General features: G+C 49.2%; 1 protein-coding gene across 1 annotated transcript; it reads right to left on the reverse strand.

Moving 5' to 3' along the window:
• Positions 1-62: 62 nt before the first annotated feature.
• On the reverse strand, positions 63-18,450 carry LOC128082007 (ovotransferrin). Its single transcript, XM_052685821.1, has 25 exons — positions 18,315-18,450; positions 16,844-17,007; positions 16,403-16,511; positions 15,189-15,380; positions 14,867-15,002; positions 14,449-14,504; positions 13,803-13,972; positions 13,488-13,674; positions 12,754-12,908; positions 11,923-12,016; positions 11,672-11,707; positions 10,848-11,003; positions 9,957-10,101; positions 9,623-9,687; positions 9,153-9,337; positions 8,648-8,834; positions 8,166-8,199; positions 7,520-7,572; positions 6,909-7,403; positions 6,726-6,820; positions 6,558-6,635; positions 5,088-5,170; positions 4,613-4,749; positions 3,511-3,565; positions 63-2,320 (listed from the first exon to the last, which is right to left on the reverse strand). The coding sequence occupies exons 1-25, from the start codon at positions 18,355-18,357 to the stop codon at positions 2,104-2,106; spliced, it is 3,327 nt and encodes a 1,108-aa protein (XP_052541781.1). The 5' UTR covers positions 18,358-18,450; the 3' UTR covers positions 63-2,103.
• Positions 18,451-18,657: the final 207 nt, after the last annotated feature.

Raw genomic sequence — 18,657 nt, forward strand, 5'->3', positions numbered from 1 at the left:
TGACCCTAACACTGCTAAGCAGAGTCAACGCAGAGGGCAATAGGGAATGACCAAACCAAGACTTGAGAAGAAACATTCTGTCAAATGCTTTATTACAGAAATATTTTTCAAAAAGAATAACTTAAAACCAAACAGGGCCTCATGCTACTTTATCCCACCAGATGGCGATGCTCAGTCTCTGCTTTCAGAGAAGGTAGCAAGCAGAACTAGCACTCAAGCAAACAGCAATATTCTCCAGCAAAGGGAGTTGAAGCACAACAAACACACTTCAGCAATGCATTGGCTGCAGCAAATACCAAAATGTAACACACTCCCTAAGTACAATCCTCCCCCCTTCCTATGTGGAACAGCACATCTCCCAGGTTATCGTTAGAGCTCCACTATGAGCACAGGTCTTTGCTCAAGCCTGTTTTTGTTCCTCCCATCAGTACTAACATTTGGCAATACTACAAGGAGTCAGAGGATGCCCAGAAAGAAAGGAAAAGAACATAAAAAGGAAAAGAACATAACAGAGCAGACGAGCCATTAAAAAAAGCACTAAATGAGAGAGAAACCCACAAAAGACAGAAAAGGTCCATTGGGAGCCATAAGCTTGCTCCTTGTCTAGAACTAAACAGGAAATAATAAAACGAGAGGAAAAACTTCAATGCAGTAAGACCTTGCAATTCCCAGCACTGAATCCTGGAGACCAACCCTCCTCACAGAGATGTGTGGAGCCAGCATCCCACCAGAGCATCATGCTGCTGGGCAGGGCAACTGACAAGTGTCTTAAGGTTGCTGTTCAGAAAGGAAAAACTGAAGCATGGGGTCTCATTTCCCACCTGACCAATACAGATGCTTCTGCAAGTTCTCCCTTCACATAACCAACGTTCCCAGCTACAGCAAAGAAACAGGAAAGCAAAGGATCTTTGGAAAGTTCAGGTCTAAGGCACACCGAGTCAGACTCCGCTCCAAGTCCCAGAGCAGCCAGCTGAGCCTCTCCAGGAGCTACAGCAACAGGCATTCCCTGAAGATTAACTGATGAGATCACCCACAGCAGCAGATTTGGCTTTAATCACCTCAAACAAACAGGGGAAAGATCACAGGATCTTCTCCACCGAGCATCTTCCACATAAGGAAGAATCATGCTCACGATAATGTGCTATCAGCTCACCTTTCTCTATTCATTTTGCTGCAACTGCTGTGATGAAAAACACAAAATGGTCTCTTTATCATAGACACTGGAGAGGAGACAGGCAGGAGACACAACAAGCATGACAAATCTGACTCCTACCATACACATGAATCCAAAAATATGCCACTTTCATTGGTTCAAGCAAGGACCATTCTGTAACTGTCATTTAAAGGGAGTGTGCTTACAAAGTCTGTTGGAGAAGAGCCTGAAATACAGGAAGAGGAACAGAGTGAAACAAGCTTTCAAGACACAGCCCTGACAGAAAGAAAAACTCCCAAGAACTGTCCAGCAGAAGTAATCAACCAAAGACCCAGGCACCACAGGCACTGCACAGTGACAAAGGCAGATCAAACAGCTTGCCTTTGAAATTCAACAAGTTACTCCAGGTACACAGAAACTGGACTACACCAATCTGGAAAAATAAGGAGATAGAAGACAAGAGGACAACAGCCTTTTATATTCACCCTAGTGATTACACTGTGGAGAGAATCTGTGCACACTGTCGGGGCAGCACGAAGCTGCAGAAAGAAGTCAAAATCAGGAGGTGATCAGTCACTCCACGAAGCGACAGCAATGCAATGCTAAAACAAAGCAGAAAAGGACAAACTACAGGTTCACATGGCAGTGTGTTCCTTCCTAAGTTGCCTGGCAGCTGGATGATGAAAAACGCAAAAGATTTCAAGGAAATACAGAAGCCACAGCAGGATCAGCAACACAGAATAAAAAGTAGAGAAGAAAAATGTGGTGTTGTGACAGAGACAGCAGAAATCACACCAGTAATTGTTACATGCTCCCAAGCAGAGAAAGACAACGCAATGCTTTTCCAGCTTTCAGTTTCCCCTATGGTAAGATCCAAGTACTTCACACCATCTATTTTCTTTCACTCCCCCACTCCTCAGGTCTCTCCCTCTCACCCTGCCCTCCTCTGTTCAGGCAATCTTGGCCAGCCATTTCTCAAGGCCCTCAAAGTCAGCATCTCCCTCCTCTCCCTTGCTGCCACGAGCGCTGCACTCCACAAACTCCACCTTCATGGGCAGCTGAGAGAAGTCAAAGTCCTTGCCCTTCTTCCCCAGCTGAGCAGGGCCCCCAGTCCCTGAGGCATCCAGACTGGTGGGGGCTGCAGAGCGGGTCACTCGTAAGGTGTTGCTGCAGAAAGAGAAAAGAGAAGATCAGGAACTGTGAAATAATGACAACCTACATCATAACCAGAGACGCTTTGGTTTTAGCTGTCAGCAGAACATCAGCAACACCAGGGACAGAAGGCCCCAGAAGCACACCCATGTCTCTGCCCCATGAGGCACAGGCAGGGACAGGCACTTTGTCCATTGTAAACAGCTGCTGCAAGGCACAACTGAGAGAGGCTCAAGAGAGAAAGACAGATCACGGGTTTGGTGAAGGAAGCAGAACTTCTAAACAGGCAAAGGCACTTCCCATTGGCAGGGAATGAACCCAGACTGTGAGAGCTGCTTGTCTAACTGAAGGTGCCTAAAGCTAAAAGGATGCTTGGCTCACAGTGCTCAAATCTGCACTGTTTTTTGACAGGCTAACTGGGAAAACAGGCACCTATGACATAAGGGATCATGCAGATCTTCACCCCATAGCCACCTAAACGTGCCAAATATTTCTGGAGACTGAGAGGTGGATCCAGCCTCCCCAGTGCTCCAGCAAACAGTGCCTGACCAATGACCCCAGGCTGCAACACTGCTGTTGTTCCTGCCCTTCATCCTGTGGCAGATCTCAGCAACCTGCTACCCATACAGAGGCGAAACTTCACTGCTCACACTCAGACACCCTGCTCCCACAAAGTACAAACTAGAGGCAGCATGGGGACAAACAACAGCCTGAAAAGGGTAGTGAGGCACTGCAGTTGGATGGCTTTTGTCAAGCTGCATCAGGCACAGATACAAACAACAGATACAAACAAACTACCCAGGGCTTTGTCTTGCAGAAAGGAAGGTGGGTACTCAGCAGTGAAAACGCAACAGTACAAATCACCCTGCTGCCACCCACTGGCCAAAGAGGCTAGCAACAAGACAGCTGAGGAACGCTCGTTGGACACCAAAGAGCTGCAGGCACCACAGGGCACTGATTCTCCACACCACAGCTTCAAGGAAGCAATATCTTTTTTGTCAATTACTAGATCTTAGTGCTTTAGCAGTGACAGTCTTCCCTCACCCTGATTACACCTCCACAAACAAAACAGACTTCTCTTTATATTCAGTGAACACAGATATGCTCAAAGGACTCACTAAACACAGGCAGAAGAGACAGAAAGGAGAAGGAGACAGAAAGGACAGAAGCTCAGAGGATGATTTAAGATCCAGTCTCACACTTACAGCTCTTTCTCCAGCTGCTGTTGAATAAGTTTTGCAGATTTTGCCATTGTGATATCTAGAGAGAAAACAGAAAAGGAAATAATTGGCTCTTTGGTATTGTGTCAGAATCTGCTTCCTGCTCCTAAAGGTACAGCTAGGCTTGATCATATCATGCTGTCATAAGACTTAATGGGACAACAGCAGTAGTGTCTGTGCTAGAATAAGGGACAGAAGAGCTTTAGATCTGTTGGTAGGAACAAGAGCAATCCCAGGACCTGATTTAAGGCAGGGAATTAATTTCTTTTCATCGTCAGGAAACAGGGAAGTAAATCACTTCAAACAAGGCCCAGCACGCTCACCTGTCCTGGCATTGCACAGCTCAGCACAGTGCTTTCTAGAACTCCAAAGTCCCAAGACAGTCCTATGATACTGCAAGGAAAAGCTAGAAAAGCAAACATGGCACTAGCAGAAAGTTTCAAACCGTCCTGCAGGGATCCACATCTCTGCAGGAAAAGCTGTAGAGACTGGGCTCTTAAGCCTGTCTAAAGAGCCTTAGCTCTTTAAGTGGTGTTTTTCTGCAATGCTGTTTGACCTCTGACCGAAGAATTCTTCCAATCACTGCTAGAAATGTTCTTGCTGAGCAGCCTGAGTCTACACAACTAATTGTCTGCCTTCGTTTTGCTGAAATCCTGACCCCTAGGAAATTCACCATGCGTGGTGTAACAATATAACGTGACAGAAAACACAGCAATGACAGCAGGGTAGCAGAGTCTCGTGCTTCTGCAAGTGAAGATAAGATGAACTGCAGCAGCTGCAGATACAGAAACAAAGAAAAAAAGCTGCTTACCTTCAGAAGGCCCCAGGCAGGCAGGGCTCTCCAATGAAATACCCTCACCTCCTACTACACCAACCCTAAACGAGGTCTGGAGGGGGTGGATCCTGGTTCCATCAGGATTACATTGCATTGCATTCCTGAGGTCCCCTCAGGAAGGCCCTGCCTTCCACCAGGTGCTCCATCACCGCTTCAGGCTGTGACTTAGCATTTCTGCCACACAGGGCATTAACCCTAATAATCACTGGAGGACCGAATCACCACTTCCACCTTCAGGGCAGTGCCCAGTACCTTGTTTATTGCAAGCGATGAGCAGCGCAGGTGCATTTTTGAGAACAGTGCTGTCAACCAGGACCTGGTACAGGAACTCAGCCACATCCTTCACCTCCCTCTGGAAGGCTACGCTGTCAACCACAAACACGATGGCCCTGAGAAAAAGAACACGTGTAAGACATGAACCTCTGTAACACAAAAAGCAGGTTAGCACGTGGGGACTGAAATACATCTTGTATTGATATCCAGCAGGAAACCTGTTCCTTTCTGTCCCAAGGACATACTACACATCCCAAGCCGCCCCAGTGCATTACCTCCATACCTTACCTCCCCTACCTTACTAGGAAGCAGGCAATCAGAATGCTGTGCCCCAGCAATACACGGCAGTGCTCTGACTCCCTGGGCACACAGAGCAGAACCCCCACCTGGCTCACTGCACCCTCACGCGTCCCACCCCTGGTACTAACACCACCTGGCCCCACCACCACCTCACCTGGCTGCAGCCTTGAACCTCTCCAAGAATTGAAGCCGCAAGCTTTCGTGGCCTGGGAGATCGATTAAAGTCACATTAGTGCTCTAGAAACAGAAAAGAGGGCTGTTAGCAACACTTACACCAGGAATCACGGCAATCACACCCTGCAGAAAACCAGTCTGGGAGCAGATTCCAGTTGTGCTTCTGCCCTGGCACAAGCTGAGTGAACCCCACACTGGACAGAAGCGTGTAACCCACCCCAGGATGCAGCCTGCCCACCACCCCCAAAAATTCTGACAGGCAAAAGAAATTGCAGAGGAACAACACTCATGGCCAGGACTTTGCAAGGACAGCCAACACCAGCAAATCATGCAGCAGAGCTGACAGAATAGAGCATAGTCACAGAGAAAAGAGCATGCTCAGCACACTTTTCTCCTCCCCATGGCTACCAACCACATCACACTGTGAGTGGCAGATCTTTGTGAGCTCCTTGGTCACTACACCAGCAGATTTACTCTGTCTCTGTTAGCAAGCGTATCTCTGCACAGCAAAATCACAGACTCCTGTTCTGCAAATCCCTGACGCAGAATGATAACCCCACAATCTCTGAATGTGAATTTATCTGAATTTAAGCTGCAAATCAACCTAAATACTCAAAACTTTGCTGAAAATAACACAAGAACAGCCTTGCAAGATGCTCTCTGAATCGAAAACAGTAAATATTTCCCTTTCCATAGGCAACTAGACAGACAAAACAGTGACATTAAAGAGTACAAGTGCCTCTCACAGGTTCCTAGTCAAGATGTAGCCACTGAGGGCCACATCAGCATTCTCAGGATAACACCTGCTGTTACTCAGGGGGAAGAGAATGTTCTGTAAGGCCCTGTCTTCTGGGCTGCTTTTGTGTTTCAAAAGAAATTTTCAATCAGAAAAGCAGCAGCCTGTCACAGCATCCCAGCAATTCTCCCTCAAAATATCTCCTGTCTGCTAAGTCCCAGAGACACTAAAAAAGAACTGCAGACCTTCTGACTGTTTTTAATCTCTTGCTATAACTGTTGTTAATAAAGATCACCAGAGAAAAGGCAGAAAAGCATCCTCTACTTTTACAATTCACCAGCAGACACCATGCTGCCACCTCGTGCTTCACTGCCACGTGTGCACCCGGCAAGAAACAGAAATGCTTCTGAAACTAAAATGATTGCCACAAACCAAAAATAAACCAGGGTCTGAAAGTAACCAAACCCGTGGGGACCAAATGAACTCTGCTGGAGGCTCTTTCCTTCACAAACCTACTTTCTACTCCACATCAGACCCTCTCCTTCTGCACTAACAGAAAGCTGTACCACAGGGGCCGAGCAAGGGCTGCTTCCCAGCTGGGAGCCTGCAAAGCACAAGAGACATAAGCGCAGCTCGGCACTGGGAGCCCCAGCACAGAACGCCGGTGGCATCCAACACCTGAAGCACTGCGCAGCGCTGCGGCTGCCTGCTCACCTTGTCGCTGCTCACTCTGTAAACGGCAGAGCTGTCGGTTATGGAGGTCTGCGTATCTCGATATTTGCCTGTCAAGAGCTGCACAGGGGAAAACAATACCAGCAATAAAGCCAACCGTTTGCACACTGAGGGTCGTGAACGCAGCACGCGGCCGAACCGAGCGCTCACCCGGGCGAACAGCAGCGTCTTTCCCGCGTCGCAGAGGCCCAGCAGCAGCACGGCCCTGCGGCTGCTCCTTGCGCCTTGCGCGAGCCTCCAGAGCACTGCGGGAGAGAGGAGAAAGCGCCTGAGCCCCCGCCGCCTCCCGCTGCCGCCTTTCCCCGGCCGGGCTCGCCCCGGGCCGCGACTCACGGAGCGTGAGGGCGACGACGATCAGGGCAAGAAGGACGGAGAGAGCGGCAGGGCCGGGCGACTGCAGTTCCCGCCGCAGCGAGTCCAAGTACGGCTCCACGGCACCCGCCATGACCGCCCGCACGCACACGTCCCCACTGCGCGGCTTCCGGCCGCGCCACACTACTTCCGGTTTCACAAGCCACTTCCGGTCTCTCCCCGTGTCGCTGCGCCGCGGGGTCTGCTGGGAGTTGTAGTCCGTCAGGAAAAGGGGCAAGGATGGAAGGCTGTCCGAAAGCAGCCAGCGTTTGTTGGTTTGTTCGGCCCGGAGCGCGGGAGCCGAGCGGAGCCGTCGTGGCGGCTGCAGCTCCTCACGGGGAGCGGATGGGCAGCGCCGAGCTGTGCGCTGAGGGAACGGCGTGGGGCTGCGTTGGGGAGGGGCGGCTGGGGGCAGGGAGAGGTTGTGCAGCACGGGGCGGTGGGCACGGCGCAGCTCCAGCGGCCCTGGTGCCAGAGCTCAGGGAGTGCTGGGACACCGCCGTGAGACATCGGGTTTGGGTGGTGCTGCGTGGGGCCGCGGGTTGGCCTCAGTCATCCTTGCGAGTTCAATCTGCGACTCTCCTCAACAATACATGCTGCTTTTTGAGAGTACTGCTTGGTGGAAATAACTGCTGCTGCGCCATTCCTGTCCCGCCAGTTGAGAGATGAGGTGGCGTGACTTCCATTCACACTTTCCACTATATTTTTGTGGGCTTTTTGTTGTTGTTTATCTTTTCCACCCTTCAGCTGCCCTCATATAAACACCCTCTCTCTTCCCCATATGCCCTCAGTGGGCAGCTGTTGACCGCTGGGGAGACACTGGGATAATCTAGGTGAAACCAAAGCACAGGTAATACAAAACATCTGTTAATTAGGATCTAGGGCATATTTAATCCATTTTGCTTTGGAAAATATTGAACGGGATTTCTCTCATGGGCAGCAGGAACCTCAAATGGCAGTAGCCAAGTTGGTGCCTGGCACTGGCCTGCAGCAAGGGGTGCTGGGGAAGGAGCGTGCTTAATGACTCTTGAAAAATCTCAGGAAACCCATGTAGATGTTGAGATTTTATTTCTTGCTGTGGCAGTAGCAAAGAAGCCACATTCAGAGTGATGAGGATGGGCAGAGGAAGCAGCAATGGCAGAGGGCCCTCTGTACATCAGTGTTCCGCGCAGAGGACATGAGAGGAGTCATGGCACGAAGTTTCCTCCCCCTTCAAAAAGGGCCCTTCTCTCCCGTTACTTGTTCTGAAGGAAGGTGCACACCTGGAGGAGATCTGAAAAGGAAAAGGACAGGGAGAAGTTCAGACCTTGCACTGAAACAGAAAACACAACACACTCCTGTCCCACCAGCACGCACCCAACCACGCCAACATTGTCACAGCATGGGAAACATGTCCAGCATCCCACCAGACGTGGGCCTTAACCACAGATGACACTGAGTGCACCCTAACAGGACACAGTGGGCTGTTATACTACTTCTCAGATTGCCTGTTTTCTAAAGGCAAGAAAAATCTTTCATTCTCATTCATGCCAGAGTAACACATTTCCAACCTGGCTTCAGTTAGCTCAAGAAACTCTGAGAAAAGTATAAAGACAGCTTCATGTGTTATCCTCTTTTTTTCTATTAAGAAATTAAATGGGCAGCAACAGGAGTTAACTGTTCATATCTCTGAAACTAAGCACTGCAATTAAGTGACATTTTTTTGAGGCTGTTACATTTACCTGATGGGTTGCAGGTATTGAGGCTGGAAATCCCTTCATAGTATTTATCTCCGAGGAACTCCTTGTATGTCACTCCTGGGCGGAGTTTCATCAGGCACTTGGTTAAGTCTTTAAACAGAAGATCTTTGGTTTGAGACTCAAACATCATGAACTTGCTTTTCTCACTTCCATTTACTCCAAACCGTTCCTGAAATAAAGTCACAAAGAGGTAAGCGTATGTAAAAAGTAGAAACAAAGCAAGATTCGGCTTGTACAAGCCTCTCAGTAGCAGTTCTTCACCATGATGACCACTGTCATGGGGAGCCGTTCTACCTGCCTGTAGGGGGGGGTTCAGGAGGGATGGAGGAAGGGGAAGCTTAAGGGATGAGGCTCTGACCCTGTATCGGCAAGTCAGAATCTTCCACATTTTGCTGACGTGAAATGCAGAGCATCACTGCTCTAAAAATATCAACACACGATGTAAAAACCACCCCAGAACATTCCTTCCGCTGTCAGGACCACCAACCTCCTGTCTCTCCAGCAGCTCACTGATTTTCTTTGCTTTCTCTGGGCGCACGACCACAGCGTGGGTCGGAACTTCAGCCAGGTTGCACTCCCTGTAATCCATAACATTTGCCCGTCTCCCATCAGTGCACAGCAACTCAAAGTCGTCCATCTGCAGATCCTTGGCCCACTCAGCTTTGTTTTTGCCTATGAAGGGAATTCATTTGGAGGTTCAGAGATCTTGTGTAGCAGAAGCACACTGACAGCAACCAGCAAAGTGTTTGTCCCCGCACTGGTGTGCACTGACCCTTGGATACCCTGTGTGTACTGAAAGGGATGCAAGTAAAACTCAGGAACAGTCAATGGGCAGGGGGCTGTGGTTAATAGGCCACTGGAATAAATGTATATCCAAAATGAATGCTTTGGGAACAGAAAGAACGCAGATCGGGGCAGGCAGCCCACCAAGCCCCATGCAATAGGACAACCACGTACCACCAGTGTTCTCCTCCACAATGGAATGCTTGATAAAGGCCACATCACCCCTCTCAACCAGACACCTGCAGAGTACAGAGAGAGGAGGTGCACATTTCAGTAGCCATGCAAGCTTGCATCACAGTGACTCCACCCCTGCAGCATCTCTCCGCTATTATATGCAACTGAAACGAGATTAATTGCCTTTCTAAATTCATGCCCAATCCGAATTACCCAGACTTGAGCTGTAACTGTGTCGGACAGAACAGAACCAGGAGACAGAACCACAGCTGACCCTTCTGGCCCCTTCTGTTTTTAGGGGGCTGAGCACTACCTGAGCATCACCCCCACCTACCGTAAAGCTCCAGTATATCCATAGTATTTCTCGTGGCTGCTGGCGACGCACTTCTCCGGTGGGATTTCCCCAGAGCCCTGGCACAGCTGGCAGAGGCGAGAGTCAGGAGGAGACCCAGGAGCACAGCCCTCGCTGAAGTATTCATCTGAGGGCAGGAATATGAGAAATTCACTTTCTCTACTCTGAAAAATTGGGGTTTCTTTTTGCAGCACGTTCTGGGCTGCGCTATGTTTGGCAGGAATCTGAGAGCTCAGGGGAAAAAGGGGACCATAGAGAAAGCAGAAAGGAGGTTGGAGAGGCTGTGTAAAATTACTAACACCAGTAGGTCCCTGAGGTTACGTTTCCCATTAATAATTATATGTTTATTTTTCCTTGGTTCATAATTTCACATTATTTATGTTGGACTGTAATTCTCACTGATCGGAAGTTGGACGTAGAAGTTGAGCTGCAGACTTTTCACCCACTGTTCTTAAGGGAGTCATATCAGACCCTTGAAGATTCTTGAACTGAAATCAGCCTCTGTCCCCTACGCCCAGCCCATCAGGGACTCATAAATCCATCCTTCACTCCCATCCTGTGCTTTGCACAAGGAGCAGCCTGTCCTCCTACTTGGGGAATGCTTTTTGGGCTGCCAAAAGGGAAAGGGGAGAGATGTGAAAACAAAGCGAAGCCCCCCCAAAGCAGCTGATGCACTGCATCCTGCTTGCAAGCAGTCACCAACAGCCTGAAACTTTGCTCACTGAAGTCTTAAGTAACAGACTCATTTCATTTTCCATCTCCAAGTGAGAGTCTGTGAGGCATGAGAAGCTTTGAAAATCAGAGGATGAGTGGCAAAAAACTTTTCCTCGTGGATTTCCATCTCAGACAAGCAGATGCATGACCCCGACTCACCAAAATTGCAGCTCCCTGTCCTGTTGTGAATCAAGCCCATGGGGATGTTCCAGCCAGCAGTCCTCCCCACAGCGGTGTGGCACGACTTCTTGCCCTTCAGATTGTTCCAGTTGACATCGCTGCCTTTCTTCACGACAGCCACAGCGAAATATGATGCTTTTGGGAGAAAGATGGAGGAGAATTAAGGCCTGACCCCAGAGTCCCACTGCTCTCTCTTAGCAGAGCGTCGGCAGAGGGCATCTATGTGCAGCATAGCAGAAATATTTTGTGCTTATTAAGGACTAGCCATGCAGCAACAAGAGAATGGTTTGCAGATGTGATACATCTACTCCCACAGCACTCCTGGGAAATCATTATCCCTGTCACTTTTCCCCCACTAAAACTCTGGCACATGGCTCTGCAAGAAGGCTGTAGCAAGATATATATAATGCATGTCTCTCCGATTCACATCCGCCCTTTAGCAAAGGATGAAATCTTCCCTCTTGTTGGCTTTTATTTCTATAAAAAGCAATTCCCTAAGGCTTCAGACCCCCTTTCCCTTTTGCAGCTCATGGCTAAGTCATGGTGTGGCCGTGCTCCAGAGAGCCACAACTCCACACAAATCTCTGCAGCTACTGGATGCTTTGCTTCGATCAGCAGGCCCAGAATTTCCACGCGTGTGTTAAATCTGCCACCCAGATTTTTAACATCAACACTGCACACAGTGGTTCTTACAAGACTCTATGTAGAGTCTTGGCCATGTATTCTCAACCCGTGACTGCAGATGTATTTTTCTACTTCTATCCAAAAGGACTATTTCCTGCTTCTCTGCTGGGACTAATTACCTGGTTGTGCTTCAGCTCTGCCACACTGGCTTCCATCTGTGAGAAGGAAAAAGATGATATTAGACAAAAGAAACATAAAATCCCAGACTGAATCAAGCTCACTGATTCCTCAGCTGGCTTTTAAGGCAGTATCAAGTGCATCAACAGAACCAAAGAGCAGCTGGGATACAACACCAAGGCGGCCTTCTGGATTTCAGAATGAAAGCAGTGCTTTTGCATCAGCCCTGTCCCCTCTGTGGGGCTGCACTCACCATCATAACGTTCTGACATCACTGGCACCAGGCCACAGACACCAGCCGTGTAGACCAGACCTCCATCAAGGGCAACAGCATCTGCTTCACCTTTCTGCAGCAAAAATTGCACAGTGATGAAATGACACTATTTCCCCAAACTGGATCATAAAAGAAGCACGTGGTGGGAGGACAACAAGCTGGGGGCAAGGGACTCGAGAAGCCATTCTTTGCATACAGACAAATGAGTCCTGTCTGATGTGACGACAGGGGAAACTTTGGAGACTTGTCAGGCCCAACCCATCAGACCATATCTGCACTTGGCAGAGACAAGGCATTAGAGCCCTACTGGGCAGCATCAACTGGGAAGGGGACATGCTAACTGCAGGAGATTTCCCTCTTGGGATCCTGCAGCCCTATTTGTTCTTCAGTCAAGGCACAACTGATCCAAGCAAGTCAGTCTAAATAACCTTTCTCAATTAATTATTCTTTTAAAAAACCTTGGCCAATACAACCATTTTGTTTTATTGTGAACTTAATATCTCTTTCTCGCTTTCTTCTTTTTATATTTTAGCATAGTTATCTTCCTTTTCCAAGATAAATGCTGCTTCTCACCAGAAAATTACTTTTTAATGGGAAGAAACCAAAAAAGAACACCTTCAGAAATGTAAATCCCTGAAAAGCTCATCGAGCCCTTTCCCCATGATGAGGTTGGTTTCTGCCTGCTGGTATTTCTCACAGAGTCCCCTACATTTGCAGACTCCTGCCCCACATCTACTCCCAGGCTGAAAAAGGCAATGCCCCTCTCCATCTGAAAGGAACCCAGGCTGAAGGAAGGGAAAAAAGCCATACCATGATCTTAATGATGCAGTCCTTTGTCTCGTCTACCACGGTGCACTCCACGTCCCCGTTGCTCACCACACTCCAGCGGTCACACTTGCTCTTCTCATCCTTGCCTACTGCACACCACTGGATCCTGTTTTCTCTGGGGCTGGGAGTCAGCTGATCTATCAGGTCAATAAGGAAGAAGTAATTAGTCCAGAGCTCTGTGGAACCACAAATCAGGTGGGCTTGGGGTTGAGAAGGGCTCTGCTATGAAATCCTTTGTGCACATGAATGAGAAGACCTGACCTAAGAGTCTCAAGATGAGGAGCAAAGATGGAGAAGCACAACCTACATTTCTGTGAGGCAGTACTTGAATAACCTCTTCTGATGCTACGTGAAGTCCATGCATCTCCTTCCACAAACACCAAAGTGGCTGATCTTATACCAGAGATCTCTGCCAAACTATGAATTTTAAGTGGCTTTTGGAGGTCCTTTGCAGGACCTTCGACTCAGAAAACCAGCTTGGAAATGTGTGGTGAGTCCAGATGGAAGGAAAGCACCCTGCTGCTCTCATATGGTCAATTCTGGGCTTGATGTCTTGGGATGTTCCTTCTGATACTGTATTCTTACGTACCAGAGACAGCTATTCTGAGCAGCAGTTCTGAGCGTACCAATCCCCTTCCACCCACACAAGCCAATGCCTTTCACAGGAAATACTTGATGCAGAATACTCTCCAGACCCAAAAAAAGGCCATTCCCACCTTTCCGCATGCTCTGGATGGCACTGTAGTACTCAAAGCCCAGGTAGAGCTGAGAATCCATCAGCGAGGGGACGCGCTTCAGCATTATGGCAGAGTCTTTGAAAAGCAAGTCTTTGAAGACTGGGTCCTTCTTTCCAGGTGGCCCAAAGAGGTGGAAGTTACTCTTGGTGTCCACGCCAAAGTCAGTCTGACAGGGGAGAAAAAGAATGAGCCAGTAGCATTCCAGAGAAGTTGGAAAGTGGGAAAGAGCAAGCAAAACCACACAGGGCAGAGGAGGGGGGGGGGCAGGGGAAGGATAGCTGAGCTGGAGGATACCTGTGCTTTTGAGAGGAAGTTCCAGATATCTTCAGCCTTGCTGTCATCCCGAGCTACAACGGCATGAGCAGCCACTCTGGCCCAGTTACAGGTCTTGTAATTGTCCACAGGCTGCCGGCTGCCATCCAAGCACAGCAGCTCATACTCATCCTTCTGATCTGGGGCATTTTCTGGAGGGAGGGGAGAACCAACGACTTGCATCTCCACCAAAATACACAAATACACACATAAAAGTCCAGCCTGGGGCAGCATTGTAATGAACTGATTCTTGCTGAAGGTAGGAGAGACAAGCTGCACACTGCTCTGCAATAGCAATAAGTCTCCATGTATGGAGACTGCACAGACTTCTCCAGACTGACGGAGCCCAGAGCATTTGCTGTGGCAATGCTATAGCTATCTCTATAATGTGGCACCAATCGTAACTTTTGAATTTAAATACAGCAGGTTTTCCTTCTGCAAAGAATCCCAAAGAAGAAATGGACCCCACCTCAATTGTGTTTTTTAGTAACACATCCAGTGGGTCAAAGATGAACAGACTGGAGGTTTTGGACAAACTAAGGTTTGCACAATGCAGACTAATGCCAGGATGGAGGGGCAGCAAGAGGTCAGACAGGAAAGAAGAGAAGCCAGTGATTCGCAGGCCCACCTTCAACAGTTGTGTGCTTCACAAAAGCCACGTCTCCTTTTCCATCTTTCAGACAACTGTGGGTGGAGGAAGCAGAAGAGATGTTAAAAAAACAACAACGAACAGACATTGTGGCTTCCTAGCTCCTGTTTTAGCAAATTGCTTCGGCTAGAGCTGCAATCATAGAGCAGTAAGCAGTCTTCCCAAAAAAAGTTATGCTGGCAGAGAAGTATTCCTCAAGAAACACAGTTAGGCTTAGCACAGTGCTAGTGCTGCATGTTCCTGTCTGTGCAAAACAGAACTGCTGAGCTCCCACTCTCATCTTAATGCCTGCCAGTAATTACTAATTGGACTGCTAACAGCAGTCCCAGCTGCTTTCAGCCCCTGGTTACAACACAGCATTGCCTGTCATAATGGAAAAAAAAACAAGTTTACTCACTGGAAAGCTCCAGAATATCCAGAATAAGGTGCATTGCGGGCACACTTGGTTTTGGGGTCCCCTTTGCACTGTCGGCACAGTTTTTGCTCGGTGGTGGCACCAGGCACGCAGCTGGCAGAGAAAAACTTGGCCACCGCTGTGGATGAGAAACACACAATAATCATCTTAAAACTCACATCCACAATGACCTGGGAGGGGAAGACACCCAGGAAATGGCTTGGCTGCTGTGCGAGCTGCCTCTGAACTTCTGCAGAAGATCCAGCAACACTGCTTCCAGCTTACCACCCCCCTAAGTAACATCAGCCCATTTCTCTAGCTTTACCTTGCTCCACTGAGCCTGAGTCTATGCCTTCCCACTCAATGGCCCCGCGGCGGATGAGCGTCCCGATGGGGATGTTCCAGCCTGCAGACCTGCCCAGCCCTGTGTGGCAGGAGGTCTTGCCCTGCAAGTCATTCACCGTGAATTCGGTTCCCTTTTTTACAACAGCCACAGCATAGTAGCTGGTTGTGGAGCCTGCAGTGGAGGAAGAAATGAGAAAACGATGAAAAAGCAAGAATGTAGAACATTTCGAGTCCTGGCAAAGCTCTGGGTTTAGAGAATGAAGAGCTGCACTTCCAAGTAGTGCTCGTGGTCTGCCCATGTTCCCAGCTGCAATGTCAATATGCAACCAGCGCTGCATGTTGCAACATGTAATAAATAGTGACCTGAAAATGCTATTCCATGCAAAATATGCCATGTCACTGCACAGACATTAGACTGTGAGACCTCAACAGTTCTTTTGGCAACTCTTTGGTAGGTCTTGCCTCAAACAGTGCTGCCCACTAAAACAAGCATGCAAGCCTTACAGTGACAGGACAAAGTGGAATGGTGTTAAACTGAGACAGGGGAGGTTTAGGTTGGAGATTAGGAGGAAGTTTTTCACACACAGGGTGATGAGGCACTGGCACAGGCTGCCCAAGGAGGCTGTGGATGCCCCAACCCTGCAGGCATTCAAGGCCAGGCTGGATGTGGCTCTGGGCAGCCTGGGCTGCTGGTTGGTGACCCTGCACACAGCAGGGGGTTGGAACTGGATGAGCATTGTGCTCCTTTGCAACCCAGGCCATTCTATGATTCTCTGATTATGATTCTGTGATTCTAAAGTTTCATATTTAGCCTTTAACATGACACCGACTCTGTCACGTTACACATTAATAAAGTGGCTGAGCTTCAGGAATGGTCAGGAAGGACTCGGTCGCATTGCTTTGATCCCAAACATTGTGTACAAACAGGCTGATCTCCAGAACAGAGGTCAAAAGGGACTGGGGGCCCTAGATATGTGGCATTGCTCAAGGTAATAAGGGCAGAAATGGAGAAATAGTGTCCATCTGGCTCCCAGGAGAAACATCAGAGGGAGGAAGGACACTGTAGGGAGTGGGGAGGAATGGAGAAACAGAGCTTACTCTTATCAGTGGCAGAACTCTATTATGCCTCTCTACATTCTTGCTGTGCATTTCTGCTACCACCATTTAACTTAAAAACGCCTTGGGAAAACCTACCTTCAGTATGTTCGTAAACCTCAGCAGCAATGGGCTTCAGTTTGTATGGGGCAAGGCCTGCCTCAAACACTTGACCGCCATCCAAGCTAATGGCATCTGCCTCGTTATTCTAAACAACAAGAGAGTTCAATCAGTTGGATATTAGGAAAAATTTTAGACAAAGCAGTGAGGTATTGGAACGGGCTACCCAGGTTGGAGTTACCATCCCTGGAGGTGCTGAAGAACCATGGAGATGTAGCAGTGAGGGACGTGGTCAGTGGGCATTATGGGGTGGGCTGGGGTTGGACACGATGACCTTTGAGGTCTTTTCCAATCTTAGTGACACTATGACCCCCATGGATGCGCCCTGCCCTACAGCAGGTGGTGATTGGAGGGAAGCCTCTTCTCCAAGGGATGCTGAAAGCCCCCAAGGCCCAGCTCAGGCTTTGGCAGCCCACTCACCGCAATGGCTTTTATGCAGTCCAGGTACGTTGCTTTCTGCACACAGGTCAATGTAATCCTCTCTTGTTGCGTGAGGTCCTTGAGGTTGTTGCATTTCTTCTCTTCTAGAGAGGATATGGTGCACCATCTGATGGCTGTCTTGGGGGGAGCAGCGAAACACACAGCTGTGGGGAGAACCAGAACAATCAAACAAAAAGAAGGAAATAGAAAACAAATAGTCTCAGAGAGGGAGAAAGGCACCAGGGGAAGACAAACAGCATCTTTGTCTCCTCGCAGTCATGGCCCTGGGTGAACAGCAGGACCTCCCCTGCATACCTCCAAAGGACCCCCCCCTCCAAAGGTCTCCTTTTGGGACCCCCTTGCCCCTGGGTCCCACAGCACTGCAGTCCCAGCAGCCTAAGCTCTCAGCAGCACCCACAGGAGCAGGAGAACAAATCCACACGCTCCAGCAGAAATCAAAGTCAAAGCACGTTGCAAAAGCAGAAAGAAAATGCAGTCCCACTGAAGCAGTCTCTTTGCAGATAGCCCCAGAGGGACAGCAGCTCTGGTCTGGGCAGACTGCATTCACCACACTGCCATGCACATTACCCTGGCAGGTGATGGGATGCATACACTTCTGCACTTCCCATCTCCACCAGCACACCCAATGACAGCAGTACTGTGTCCCCTTCACCCAAACTCTTCTTGTAAGAGTCCTCCCAAGCAGTAATCACTGCTCTGAGAGACTGCATCAGAGCACAGACTTTCACCCTCTTCAGCATTCTAGGCACTAGAAACACAGGAATCTTGCAGATAAAGTGCAAGTAAAGTACAAATAAAATACACAGCAGGTCTCATACCACTATGGGCAGCCTGTGCTTCACGCTTCCCTTTAGCTGTGCACCTACCTGACTGAGCCCCTGGATGCACCCTTTGCCTTCTCTAGAACTCTGATGGCACATTTTGTTCATCCTCTGGTTAAACCATGCTGTCTGCACTTTCCTTTTCACTTCTGAAACATACTCTAATACTGGCTTTTGGAGGCAGAATTCTTCCCACAGACACCTCCCTTCCTCCCACACTGACTGTGGTCACACAGAGGAATTCTAAGCCCTAATTCCCACGGCTGTAAGCTACGGTTTTCATGTTTTGGCTGCACAAAGCTGCCTTAATGTGCTTTGTGAGGCTGCCCTGGGTCCTCCTGGAGCCTGGTTTCACAAGCAGGTGTGGCAGGGGGGGTCCTGTGCTGGTTTCTCCCCCCATGCATGGACGCTTCTTTCATTCCCTGCCGAGCTGCTTCCTTAGAGCTCAGCCCAGCATCCTCATGTGCGGATACCCAGAGCTGCCAACGGAAGCACCTGGCAGGTTCTCAGTACTTTTGCCTGGTCTGGCACACGTTGCAGCTCTGCAGAATAGCTGCTCTGAGGGGAGAGCCTCCTGCAAGGCTGAGACTCTCCATTCCCAACAGCCACTGCTTTACATGGGCACTTACCCACTATCCCCAGGGACAGCACGGTGCAGAGGATGAGCTTCATGCTGGGACAGGGAGCTGGGTGTTGAGGAGGGGGAGCAGCAGTGTTGGTCACAGACCGTCCCCTCTGGGTCTGTGATGGCTCCGGAGCCTCTTTCTTCCCCTTTTATAGAGGAGCAGCCCTGGCAGTGTTTGCAGAAGCAATGACCTAACACTGTTTGTCCTTCCTTGTTTCTCAATAGCTCCCAAGTTGCCCCCCTTCCTGGCTCAGCCCATTTTTAGGAAGCCTTTCACTCTTTGGCACCGAAACCCTTCGCAGTCAGGAGTTGGAGCAGGCAAGGTGCTCTTAGTTTTTACAAGGGGC

This window comes from Tympanuchus pallidicinctus, unplaced genomic scaffold (genome assembly GCF_026119805.1).
Source record: "Tympanuchus pallidicinctus isolate F22 unplaced genomic scaffold, pur_lepc_1.0 scaffold22, whole genome shotgun sequence".
In the NCBI taxonomy this organism is placed as follows: Eukaryota; Metazoa; Chordata; class Aves; order Galliformes; family Phasianidae; genus Tympanuchus; species Tympanuchus pallidicinctus.

Excerpts from the sequence above, each read along its gene's own strand:
- LOC128082007 (XM_052685821.1), bottom strand. The coding sequence starts at position 18,357 with ATGAAGCTCATCCTCTGCACCGTGCTGTCCCTGGGGATAGTGG. Across the intron at positions 15,381-16,402 it reads GGTTTACGAACATACTGAAG|GCTCCACAACCAGCTACTAT; the intron begins GTAGGTTTTCCC and ends CCTCCACTGCAG. Across the intron at positions 5,171-6,557 it reads ACAGAGTGAGCAGCGACAAG|AGCACTAATGTGACTTTAAT; the intron begins GTGAGCAGGCAG and ends TTCTGTTTCTAG.